General features: G+C 39.1%; 1 protein-coding gene across 2 annotated transcripts; it reads right to left on the reverse strand.

The window, feature by feature from the left end:
- Nucleotides 1–3,563: 3,563 nt before the first annotated feature.
- LOC103721823 (probable protein arginine N-methyltransferase 1) lies at nt 3,564–12,743 on the reverse strand. Of its 2 annotated transcripts, XM_039125438.1 has the most exons (10): nt 12,403–12,743; nt 11,850–11,860; nt 9,145–9,300; nt 7,724–7,787; nt 7,504–7,646; nt 5,341–5,428; nt 5,033–5,148; nt 4,781–4,931; nt 4,046–4,119; nt 3,564–3,937 (listed from the first exon to the last, which is right to left on the reverse strand). In XM_039125438.1, the coding sequence occupies exons 1-10, from the start codon at nt 12,641–12,643 to the stop codon at nt 3,878–3,880; spliced, it is 1,104 nt and encodes a 367-aa protein (XP_038981366.1). In that variant the 5' UTR covers nt 12,644–12,743; the 3' UTR covers nt 3,564–3,877. The 2 variants fall into 2 exon arrangements, with proteins under 2 accessions (XP_038981366.1, XP_008810397.2); XM_008812175.4 differs by lacking the exon at nt 4,046–4,119 and having other exon boundaries at nt 12,403–12,742.
- Nucleotides 12,744–13,109: the final 366 nt, after the last annotated feature.

Raw genomic sequence — 13,109 nt, forward strand, 5'->3', positions numbered from 1 at the left:
GGGTGACTTGGTGGAGAACTCAAAGTCACCCTCGCGCCTTGCCTTCTGGCTATGGAGCGTCTCAATCTGGCGCTCAAGTTTCTCGACCTTCTTGTCGAGTTCCCCACCCTGGAGGACTACCACGGTGGTCTGCTCCGGTGCTGGTTCGTCCGGAGATGACTCGGGCTCTGAGGGCTGTGGTTGTATGTCCGGGTTCCTCCCTAGTGGTTCTCTCCGGGGAGACACCCGGGTTGAGTCCTGGTAGTCGCGCTGTTCTCCATTGTTGACCCTCAAGGAGTCATGGGAATTTTGGCCTTGGAGAATCGGTTCATCCGGAGGGAGCACCGGTGGGATCTGAACCTGTGGAGGCGGCATAGGAGGGGCCTCCACGTGTTGCAGGCCTTAGACTATGGCAGCCAAGGCTTGAACTTGCTGCAGCAGTATATTGAACTGCTCCGGTTGGACTTGAGGGACTGGATCCGCCGGAGGCCTTGGCGGCGAGTTCTGGACCGAGCGTCTAGGACTTGGTGCGCGGTGGTGGGAGGCGTTAGAGGCTCCTTTGCTTCTTAGCTTCATGGCCATGACTCGGACCCTTCCTCTAGCGCCAATTGTTGCCGGAAATTGGACCCGGGGGTGACCACTGGCTGAGGAGGGGGAGCTCCGGTAAGTGGCGCGTCGGCAGGATGCGTCCTCTAGGGGACCTGCAAAAAGCCGGTGGCCGGGATTTCCGGCGCCAGCCCTCCGATGCTTAAGTCAAAGGGGGGCTTTTGTATCTAAAGAGAGAAAGAGTCGGTATGCAGGAGTCTAAAGTCAGAATCCCCTTCGAGGGGAAGAAGTTCCCCTTTTATAGGGGTGATACAGGGTTACCTGTGATGTGACTGGGAGAATTAATGAGTTACCATCATGATTGGGCGTGATCGTGTGAATTAATGAGTTGTCGTGGATGACTAGACGGCGTCGAGTGAGTCAACGAGTTGCCGTGGATGGCCTGAGATTTTGAGTAAGCTGGAGATCCATGGAGATCGTGCGCATTTAATTGTTGACAGTCGTTAAGGCGGAGATTGCGGGATTAGGTCATGAGAGAATGGGAGAGGAGCTTGATCCCCGGTGGAGTGAAGAGGTCTGCTTCATTCTTTGACTGGACCTTTTTCGGACTTAAAGTCGATCAAGGCCGCATGGCTGGGAGCTCCGAGGTCGGGCGCCTTGAGGGTTGCTGTCGTGGCGTCCGTCATCACATGTCGGCGATACATCCACGTCCTTCGGAGCAATCCATTTTTTCCCCAACAATAAGACACCAGACAAACTCATTTCACGAATTGTATGCTAAAAACTGGCTACTGGTAAAATGAATCTACGTCTGCTAAAGTATGTATATATTGGGATATTAAGAATGGAATTTGATTCTGTTAAGGGACACAGGTTTCCCGGAAAACAAAAATTTGAAAGCTCAGGAACATGACTTCCAATTGTCAGCTTATAATGACTACAAGGTGCCTACAACTTGGCGCCATTGCTGGATGCAGTCAATAATTAAATAGGTCGCAGAAGATAAGCTGAAGCTAATACGGTGAAAAATGAATTCTCCAAGCAACTCGGAGTGGTGAAAGTTCTCGCACTATTTTTAGTAGTCTCGGCCCTCTATTGCTGTGTTTTAGACAAAGCTCAGCCATAATCCACATGATGCTCATTTGGGAACGATTTGCAGAATTACTTGCAGTAATTGCAGACTACTTCCCTACCATTATAATGTGAAGGCTGTTGCCTGTCGCTGATGGCCCGCGTAGTCACAGGCATCATCTACCATATAGTTACATACACCATGTCTGCTGAGAATTATATTATCAATAATTTTAAAAGAATTTGTGAATTAAGTTAATGAAAATTCTTGAAAAGATGTCAAAGAATCCTTAAGCAAATAAAAGCATTTTAGATTGATTAATAAAGTTTCACTAGTTTGTAGAATATCATAATTATGGGCAGATTTTGCTATCTAGACCAAAATTATATATGGATTTTAAGGACTTATTTACATGGACTTCTTAAAGTTAAGTGGATCTTGACATCAAACTTCCAGTTAGCATAGACTCAGCGAAATACCTTGAAGTCACGTTTTGGTAACCGCCTCCACCTCCCTTCCCTCCCTTCCCTTCCTCGTAACTTTTCTGACCATTTTGAGAGAAATCTAGGAGAAAACCTGAACAGCTTGCGCCTCATTTCTTTTTTGTTTTTACTATGAATAAAGAATGTCAAACGCTAAAGGCTCATTTGTCGCCAACCAAATCTAGGTTTGCTGTGTCGGAATCAAGGCCCGGACTGGTTGCTCGGCGACACGAATCGATACACCCCCATACCGTTCCATGCTAGGCCCATACTGACAGACGAGAAGACAGGAGAGAGGAAAACAGAAAGAGAACGGGGAGAGAGGAAGGGAGAAAGAGGGTGGCGGTGGCCAGCGGAGGACAGACGGAGCCCCTCCTCCACGACCCTCTGCACGCTCGCCGGCCTCCGCTCTTCCTTCCTTCCTTCCTCCCCTACTTGTTCTTTTTCTTTTCCTCTCTTCTATTCTTCTCCCCCTTTGAGCACTCGTTAGCCTTCGCTCTTTCTTCCCCTCCCTCTCCCTCCCCCTAGCCTCACTCTCTTTTCTTTCCTCGAACCGCCCAATTCAAAACACTTCCGCTAACCTTAATTGGGAGTAATCTAGCATAGAAAAAATAAATTGTGTCAGTTACTATGCTTAGCTCAAAAAGTGGAAGAAAGTGATTAAATGGTAGATCTCATATTTATTTTCTAAAAGAGAAGGTAAAACAAATACCACCAAAAGGATGATATTTATTTTTCCATGCGGGATTACTGAATGATAGTAATCTAAAATTATCATATCTTAACGAAAATGCCCTCGCTTATGTTATATTAATATTATATTAATTATCTTATATAATTAATATTTATTATAGTGATATTATATTCATATATTATAAATATAATAATATACTTATTTAATAATATTTAATAAGCCAATATATTTATTAATCAATATTAATTATTAGTAAATAAATAACAACTATTTATTAATTGTCAATAACATCAGATTTATTAGTGATTAATATATTTATTTATATACCACAACATACTAAAATTTATTTATAATAAAAAATATATTTTCTAATATATGTATAATTAATTTATTAACTCATGTGAATAGTTTTTATTTTTAAAAGTATTGCTGAAAATTTGATAACATTTTCATATAAGATTACCTCCTCCAACCAAACATAGTATTCTTTTTCCAATGCCATTTTCTGAAATACTCTTCCAACAATTAAATATGGTAAAATTTGTTTTTCTCTATAATAATTTTTACAAATAAATGATTCTAAGGAATCGTAAGACCCTATAATCTGATATACCTCAATCAAAAGGACCTAAGATATTAGGTTAAAAACTCTTCGAAAAATAAAGGAGCAAATACGACCAGCTTAATAGACAACCGCAGCTGAACATTCTTTTTCAGGATCACTTTTGGGTTCAATATGCCGTGTACCTTCTGACCTTAATAGTTATCATATTGTTGATGGAAAAAAATATAAATTCATCAAACATCATAAATTGCGTTAAAATATTGCAACATGAAATAACAAATCACATGTATAAGATCTCTGCAAAACCAATTGCGTCTGCTGGCCTTGGAAAAGAAATTAGAACTTAAAAGCCTGTTATATTATGTGTACCACTTTGCGGATAAATAACACAGGTTAACGCATTTTATAATGTTGAGTTCTGGAAACCTGGCAACGCTGCCCATTTAATGAATACTTGAGCATAATCTCAATATCCCGAGGATTTTTCTTGTTGGGCTCCACGGTCATGCTCCCAACCAATGCTTCTCCCTCACAAATGATCAGAACATCTTCAAGATACAGGACAGTTTGCTTCCAGTGGGTAGTCTTCGATCTTGGCCCTGCAGAAAAGAGATCATCAATCTTCATGGCAGTCTATTCATCAGAAACTATCAAATTCAAACATATGCAGAGAGATCCATGTAAAACCAATAATGTGCAGCCCAGACCTGACCATCTAATTTTCTGAACAATGAGATGATCCTAGTCTTTAGGGATGATGATGCACAATTAAGCCTATAACCTGCATCATTCCTTTCAATCAAGTATATGATGCTGTATTTTAACCAAGGTAAATAATGACAATACATCTTATATTACAACTGTTTATTACGGTGTATGATGGTTCTAGAAACTATACCTGTCAACTATATCAATGGCACAAACCACCTGCTCACCACGCTAGCCTCTCAAAAAGTGTGATAACTTATACAGCTCATTTATTTAACTAGTCTCCAGACCCCAAGGACCACGGACGCTATCAAGATTCAATTTAATATCAGGTGAATTCCCATTTTACTAGCAAAGTTTATAGTTGACGGGAAAGCTTTTCTAGGTGGGAACATGACTTTCAGTTATTTAAACAATGCTGTTAATGAATTTTACCCATTTATATAAGAACTTTTTTGAGGCATAATGATACAGTATTATTTCCTGCTGTCGGGTCCGGTGAACTTCTTCAGGGGAGATGCGAGTTGAGTTTTGGATACAAGGCAGCAGTTGTAAAATTCCAAAATGTAGAAATAAAGAAAATGACATGGTACTCATGTCAAAATGCACTACCCTTTTCATAAATGCAAGCCAAGCTTGCACGCAAGCTGCTGGAAGCCACAGTACACAATAAATCCAGAACATAAAATCTTCCAAGATGGTTCACAATTCTAGCTAAGATAGAGAAAAAGAACCTGTAGAGAATCCCGTCAACTTGTGACACTTGGTGAATGAGACATCGAAGTAAGCCACAAGAGCATGGATGTAATCATTACGTTGTGCCACAAGTTTAAATGGTGCTGTGAAAGAGGCATCCCCTGGAGCCATTTTTGAAATATCCATTGTCTGAAAGTAATGAGCAGGGGAAAAAAATGAAGTAACCCATTTAATCAAAGGAAGAAATAAGGAGACAGAAATAAGGGAAAAAAAAAGATCAACTAAATCACCTTGAGCAACTGACATTTAGTGACTATTTGATTGTGGTCCACAGTATCAACAAGCGGTTCCATCATAGCCAGTTTCTTGATGCAACTCATGTCAAAGCCATATACCTTGTTCCAGACTGCAGAGTGATGATATGCCATCAGAAACAGAATTAACTGTAAGGACAGAGCGTCTGCAAACAAACTTCACAGCATGTTTGAAAGGAACGAGAAGCTCAACAAATGTTGCAGGGATATAATGTTCACATGCAAGGGTGTCGGTGATTATAAGCATGCACAAACCATAATTTTTTTTTTAAGAAGGAGCTCACATTCAATCTTGTCTTCCTTATATTCAGCATCCTCAATTGCAGTCAAATATAGAGAGGCTTTGTCTGGTAGCACAATTCCATCATTAATCTGCATGATAAAAGGGACGGAGAAAAACCAAATAAGTGACGTTCCACCTACTCTCTGATAAGTAGCATTCAAGCAATATGGTGATCAGAAATTATGAAAAAAGCATTTAATCTCCAGATGATACTGAAATGAAGTGGCGCACCTAAACATAATCAAGTAACCAACGTCTGTTGTGCCGATACCGGGCCCTATATCGGTTGCCCGGCGACACAGATCGGTACCGTCCCATGCCGTGCCGGCCCAGTAGAGAAAGAACGAGAGAGAGGAAAAAAGAGAGAGTGGAGGAGGGAGGAAAAGGGAGAGGAAAGAAGAGAGAGGCCGGCCGGGACTGGCCGACGGAAGCCTAGGAGCCTCTGTACGAAGGAGGCGGAGGCCGGAAAGACGCGAAGACAGGACTCCACTCCGGTCCCATGTTTCGTTCAAAACAGGGGCCCCCTCCAGGCTCCTTTTATTTTTGCGGATTTTAAGTTGAAGCCGGCAAACCTATTGCTAACTTCACTTAATTTTGCGGACTTGAACTTAAAATCCATAAAAATAAAAGAGACCCCCCCTCTGGGCCCCTATTTCAAACGAAACAGGGGACCGAAGCGGAGCCCCGCCTCCGCGTCTCCTCGGCCTCCTCCGCGCGGAGGCTCTCCGACCTCCGTCGGCCGGTCCCGGCCGGCCTCTCTTCCTTCCTCTCCCTCTCCCTCTCCCTCCCTCTTTCTTTCTCTCTCATTTTCTCTTTTTTTCTTTTCCTTTCCCCCCTCCGGCGACAGCATCTTGGTTTCTTTGTAGAAACCATCCTGGTCTGCCGCTGGTACGGCTTGGGTTGTCCCGAACCGGGCGGTTCGGAACGGTTCCGCCGACCATGCAAGTAACTATCTACAACCATAAATATTCAAATAATTATCATTACTATAAATCTTATTGGTTATGCAAGGGTCAGTTTCCAGTGACTGGACTCTAGGTATTTTTGTAAGTATAATCATATTTCACTAAAGTTTCAAGTATCAATGTCAGTGGGCATGGTGATCACCCACTGGCATGGTACATGCTGTGCTATATCGGCATACATGTCGCATTGTGGCCTAACAAATAAAAGTAAAAAGATCCCTTTTGTAATTAAAGAATATTTTAAAAGTTTTTTTCTAATAAAAAAGATTAAATAGGTGGCATGCCAAACTGCATGGGGTGCCAATATTGGCGAGACCCAATGTGTGATGACAAGCACAGACTAGCACTTGAAACCACATACTTCGCATAGCTAAGGTGATATAATGTAATGAGGTTGAGTTTAGATCAAAGTAGCAGTATGATATGACAATTTTCACACACATTGCCATTATGTGAGAGACCTAACTATCCCGAACAATTAAACCACAAAATTTGAGTGAGCTGCATTCTCATGTAATTAAAAATTCAGCTAAGTCAGTAAATGCTAGACATTCAACATCATTTCATGATAATTTACCAGTGATGTCCTATACAACTGCCTCATAAATGAAAAGCATTTTCTTTGACTTATGCTATCACAATCTTGCAAAAACTGTTAGGATGGTGACAAGTGGAGCATGCAAGTGCCAAAATCGACCTACATGTTTAATTGATTACTCCCTTTTAATAGGCTACTCCACTCAACTAAGCTTTAATGACAAACTAGATGGGGTCGGCTACATGAATCATTTTCCTTCATTCTACTCGGTTTAGGGCCATATTTCCGAAATATGTTAAGGCATCAAGTCTTAGTTGAGTAGGCTCCTACTTTCAGTAGGCCACTACTTTGCTAAAATATATTTTTGATCTGATTGAGGCATAGCAATGTCCATGCCCATGTTTACTCTCAGTTTTGGCCTAATTTGGTCAGGCCTAAAACTTCTTATATGCACTGGACTTGGTCCTAGCAAGGCCAGCTAATATGAACACATGGCAAACTCCAACTGTCAGCGGGTTAGGATCAACCTAAATAAACCAGCTGACAATCCCTAAGCACATGGCAATATCCAACAATCAGAAGACCACTGTGAGCTGCATGAAATTTGAACTTCATGTGACACATGAAAAAGGAAGTAAAATGAATGTAAAGCATCACTTACAAGCCATTTATCGCGTGCATATAACACCGTGTTCAACATATTCTCAAAGAGTAAGAAATAACCCATCCACTCAGAAATGATTACATCAACATGGGTGACCGGAAGCTCGATCTCTTCAACCTTTCCCTTCAAGATTGTTATGACTGTAACATTTAATAAAGAATAATAAGATGCACAGCAGTGACAGAATATAAAATTATAATATGAAGTAAAGAATCACCATTAGAAAATCCATTTGCTTGAACAATTTCTTTTGCCATATCAGCCATGAGGGAGCACTCTATCTGCAGAAGGGTTTTGATTGCAATTGGATTAACAACATGATGAATTAATTATTGATATAAAATAACCTGAAAATTGAAACAAGCACGAGTGATCATCAGGGGAAAAGAATTCACGCTGCATGACAGATAGTTAATAGACCATCTAGGACAAAAACATCACTTCATATGCTACAAATGGGAAAGAATCCTCCTAGATCCAATTTGGCTACATGCACATGGAATTCACCAGCCACCTTGGGAAGTCCTTCCACCTTGATGTCAAACTATTGAATTAACACATTTCACAGCCTAAAATACTATTAACACCATATGGAACATCTAAATCAAACTTCAGATAAATGACATATTCATTTTCATCTATCAATGAGGTATATTTTTAAAAAAACTTCTTCAATTATAGCTCTATTAGTTCACATATTAATCAAAATCGAATTGAATAAGCAAAGCAAGTTCATACAAAGTCCATTACAAACATAATCATTGTAACAACACAGAGGACTATTGGCTCCACTACCAAATTGATAATACATGGACCTTAATATAAAATCCAAACTTCTAACAGGAAAAAGTTTAAAGAGAAGAATAAGACAGATGTCAAACTGCTACAAAAGAAAAACTTCCAAATAATCAGTATCCAAGTTAAAAATTTTCAAACACCTTAAAGCCTTATATACATACATATATAGAAGAAAAAAAATCTAAACAAAATCCTGATAAATCTAGGACTTTCCTGAAGCAAGTTTTTTTAAATCCTATTTAAACTAGCAGCCGAATGAGACAAAATTTAAAGCTTTCATACCGAGAAACTTATAAACATAATACATAGTTCTTACTTAATAGTTCCAGTACAAGTATTACTCGCTATAAAAACCCTTCAGCACACTGCTCTGATCCTTTTGTTTCAGTTAACCCCTCCATAGAATCTTCTACTCCTGCAAGCAAGCCTTGCCACTAAATCATATCTTGCGACAAGCTTTCATTCTGATGATATGAGGTTTGTTAGTTAGATACTACTCTGATGGTGGTTCTGATCAAACCCCAAGTCATCACAATCTGAAGGTTCTTCAGACCTTATCACTACTTTAGCGTGACTGTACCTTAGTCTTCCTTCCTCTTAACTAGGCCCTTCAGTGTCACCTTGACCATGGTAAACTTGGCACAACTGAACCTAATAACTCAGCTGTTGAGCAATCTGACTGCTCATCTCTCAAAAGCAAGTGACTAGAAGCATATTTAGAGAGCGCATAGGTCCTCAGCCTTCCCAGGTCAGTCAACCTTGTTGCACATCAAAACCATATGCAAGCAAGAAAGCCAAAAAAAGAGACTTAAAGCACAAACAAATAGGAAGGAAACCTACCGCATATACATGTTTTGCTCCTGCCTTTGCACAGAAAAGAGAAAGAATTCCAGTTCCTGCACCCACATCAAGAACCACCTTGTTCTTGAAGAGAAAGGTGTTCTGATAAATGACATTCTGATAAGTCTTTGTCCTGACAACATCTTTCAACATTTCCTGCAGGATGAATACAGTCACTTGAAGCATTCCAAGCGCTAAAATAAAATAAACATTTCAACAAAATGTAACAAACACCTTAAAAACTTAGTGATGGCTATGCAACACATTACATGTAGCATCCTAAACTCAGAAGATTCACTCAGATAAACCTCTTACTTGAGCTGGTTTATAACCACCAAGTTCATGGTTGCAGGATTATCATTTTATGGAAGGATTTCTTATAATAAGATTTTCTCCTCAAAAACAAGGACAAGAAGACAGTAATAGGAAACAAGCAACATAGAATCTATTCACAGAAAACATGATTGATCATATGCAAGTAACATGCATAATTGTTATAGCTCTCAAAAGATGCATATCTATTATTTGATCTTTCTAGTCATATTGGTTGATATATGCAATTAGCATACATAATCACTATAACACTCAAAAGATGCATACCCATTATTTGATCTTTCTTGTCATATTGGATAAATCAACCTTAACTCACCCTAACAGCAAAAAATACTGTTTGAAAGGAAAACCGGGAAAAATTTAATCTGAAATCAAACTTAAGAAAAGAAAAAAGTTGCCCTAAAACCAACTGCTTCTGTGAAACAAGACAAGTACTCCTCAAGATGAGATGAATACAGTCACTTGAAGCATTCCAAGCGCTAAAATAAAATAAACATTTCAACAAAATGTAACAAACACCTTAAAAACTTAGTGATGGCTATGCAACACATTACATGTAGCATCCTAAACTCAGAAGATTCACTCAGATAAACCTCTCACTTGAGCTGGTTTATAACCACCAAGTTCATGGTTGCAGGATTATCATTTTATGGAAGGATTTCTTATAATATGATTTTCTCCTCAAAAACAAGGACAAGAAGACAGTAATAGGAAACAAGCAACATAGAATCTATTCACAGAAAACATGATTGATCATATGCAAGTAACATGCATAATTGTTATAGCTCTCAAAAGATGCATATCTATTATTTGATCTTTCTAGTCATATTGGTTGATATATGCAATTAGCATACATAATCACTATAACACTCAAAAGATGCATACCCATTATTTGATCTTTCTTGTCATATTGGATAAATCAACCTTAACTCACCCTAACAGCAAAAAATACTGTTTGAAAGGAAAACCGGGAAAAACTTAATCTGAAATCAAACTTAAGAAAAGAAAAAAGTTGCCCTAAAACAAACTGCTTCTGTGAAACAAGACAAGTACTCCTCAAGATGACACATTCCCAGAAAAATACAAAAACAATTCTTAAAATATAACCAAAAATGTCTCAAGAGACATAGATGGAGATGGCCATTAAAGAAATAAGAGAAGCTAGCAGTTTGCACTTAAAATTACTTTGAAAACATACCCCTATAACATAGATTCACTGAATACATGAGCTATAACGATTTCTCTTCTTTAAAATAAACCATATGAAGGCCAATAGAGCTCTGATGAGAATAACTAAATTAACCACCCTTGCAATTGCAAATTGCAAGAATTCAAATACTAACTAGTCTAAAAGGCAGAAAAGAAATGAAATATCATCGTCCTTGCTTCCAACATAGACCAACTTGAATTGCTGCTTTAACTGAAAGTAACACCTTAATGAACTGCCAAGATGCACCTGGAAACATATTCAATATTATATTACATACAGCTACTTCAACATGATGGATTTATTGTGGCCCACAAACTCCCATAACAGAAGCAGAAAGGGAAAGGGGGAGGGGATTTGGGGCGATGAATCATGAATTGCGATGCCAAAATAAGAATCCATGAGTACCAACAGATCCTCGAATTTGGGAGCATATGCCATGAAACTGCTACTCTCGCAAGTATATCAGACCTCCCTAGAAAAAGAACTAATAGGATTATGACTTGTCCAAGCACTTAAAATATCATGAAACACAAGTATAATGCAAAAATAGTATCAAGCAAAATAACATGTTGTCCACAACCCATTGTTTTATATCTCAAAATGGAAGTACATATACGGATATGAGGGAGATTAATTCAGGACACTTCAGACAAAGTTAAGCAGAATACTAACTAAAATGTTCAGATGTAATTTTATAAATCAAAATACAGCATGCTCGGTCAGCTGGACTTCATGACTGTTGATCATCCATTTGAATTATTCTGTATTAAGTTTCTTGATGACAAGGAGCAACATACAAGCATGGCCAAGATTCACTAGGGGATAATATATACAAGTTTCTCCAAGATTCTGGTTCCAAGCTTAAAATAAAGTTAAAACACTACTATAAAAACTGCAGCGCTATATAGTACTAAGTCATATTTTAACTTAAAAACCAAGTCTGACATGGCAGTTAATAATAAAAACACCGAAAATGTCATCTGTCTGTGTCTGCGCTCTTTAAATGCCATAAGATCCTCTCTTAAATGATAAATAACATAATAAAGTTGACTTTCTAATGAAATAATGACTTATGAACTGTATGTAATTCCTTTCATATCATCACCATTCACAAATCATGATTACCAATACTTCCTTGGAAAGTTGAATGTGATGTACTTACTTCATGAATGCCTGCAAATACAAGGAGAAAAAATAAATGTAAGTTGCCGAACCTACAGAGAACAAATTCAAAATCAACTCTCACATATAAGAAACTCCTGTAGCCAACCTTAGAGAACATGAAAATATATTACCGGAGCTTGAAACAACTAAATAAACAAAATTAGCTTCGTTTCCTAAACTATGATATCAACGATGATCCTATTTGAAAATAAATAGAGCGAGAGATGAACAAAAACAAATTTCCTTATTTTGTGAACCAACATAGTGTCAAAACTCTACATTCCTAAGAAAACCAAAGAAAGATCTTTCCCGCGATACAGAAACAATATCTTGACAACCCAGAATAAAAATTAGGCATCAAATAAACAAAATAAAAATTGAACAGGGCGCAAAACGATTGAATCTTGAAGGACAGAGGAAGTGCAAAAACACGATATCAGATCAGGATAACATATCTTTTTCAGTTTAAACCACCAAAATCACCCAACTGAACGCAAAACTCGTGACGATATGGAAGACCGCATCGATTTCGAGTCATAACAACGCATTACCGAAGTGAGAGTAGGAATCGAAGTAATAGTCGGCGCTGGTCTTGTCGCTGCCGATTAGGGCTAGGGATGCGGGCGGGTTCTCGAGGTTGGAACTGTCGATCCTCTCCTCCATCACCTCGTCCACCTCCTCCCCTCCGGCGATGCTCATCCGGGTGGCCGCGTCGAGGAGGCCATTGCTAGAGCTGCCCTTCTGGCCGCCACCCGGATCGGGGTTCTTGTTCCCGCCCTTCCGCCGTCCCATTTCGGGAAAGCTTAGGGTTTTGGGAGGAAAATTAGGGTTTTGAGAGTGGGGGCGCTCCGAATCGTTCGGAGGGCCGCGCAAGGAGGGTTTGGACAGGGAGAGAGGAGTTTGACTTATATAGGGTTTGAAGTATGAAGGGCGCTTTATCGCGCTTAAATTGTCTCGCGGGGAAGTTTTAGCTTGCTCTTGACTGCATGTATGCATGTATGTGTGTGTGTGTATGTATATATATTAGCTTGCTCTGGACTGCAATGGGTATGTATGTATGTGTGTGTATATATATATATAAAATATAAATACATTTTATAAAATTTAAAAATAAAATATTTGAAAACAGAAGCATAATAAATAGTAAGTTAGTCCAGAGGGTCGTGTCCGAGTGCTGAGCTACATAAAAAGCTACTCAGTCAATCATCCCATTAGCTTCAATGGAGATATGCCTAGCTATTAGAGACACTCTTTTAAC

The sequence above is a fragment of the Phoenix dactylifera genome, chromosome 4 (assembly GCF_009389715.1).
Source record: "Phoenix dactylifera cultivar Barhee BC4 chromosome 4, palm_55x_up_171113_PBpolish2nd_filt_p, whole genome shotgun sequence".
Classification (NCBI taxonomy): Eukaryota; Viridiplantae; Streptophyta; class Magnoliopsida; order Arecales; family Arecaceae; genus Phoenix; species Phoenix dactylifera.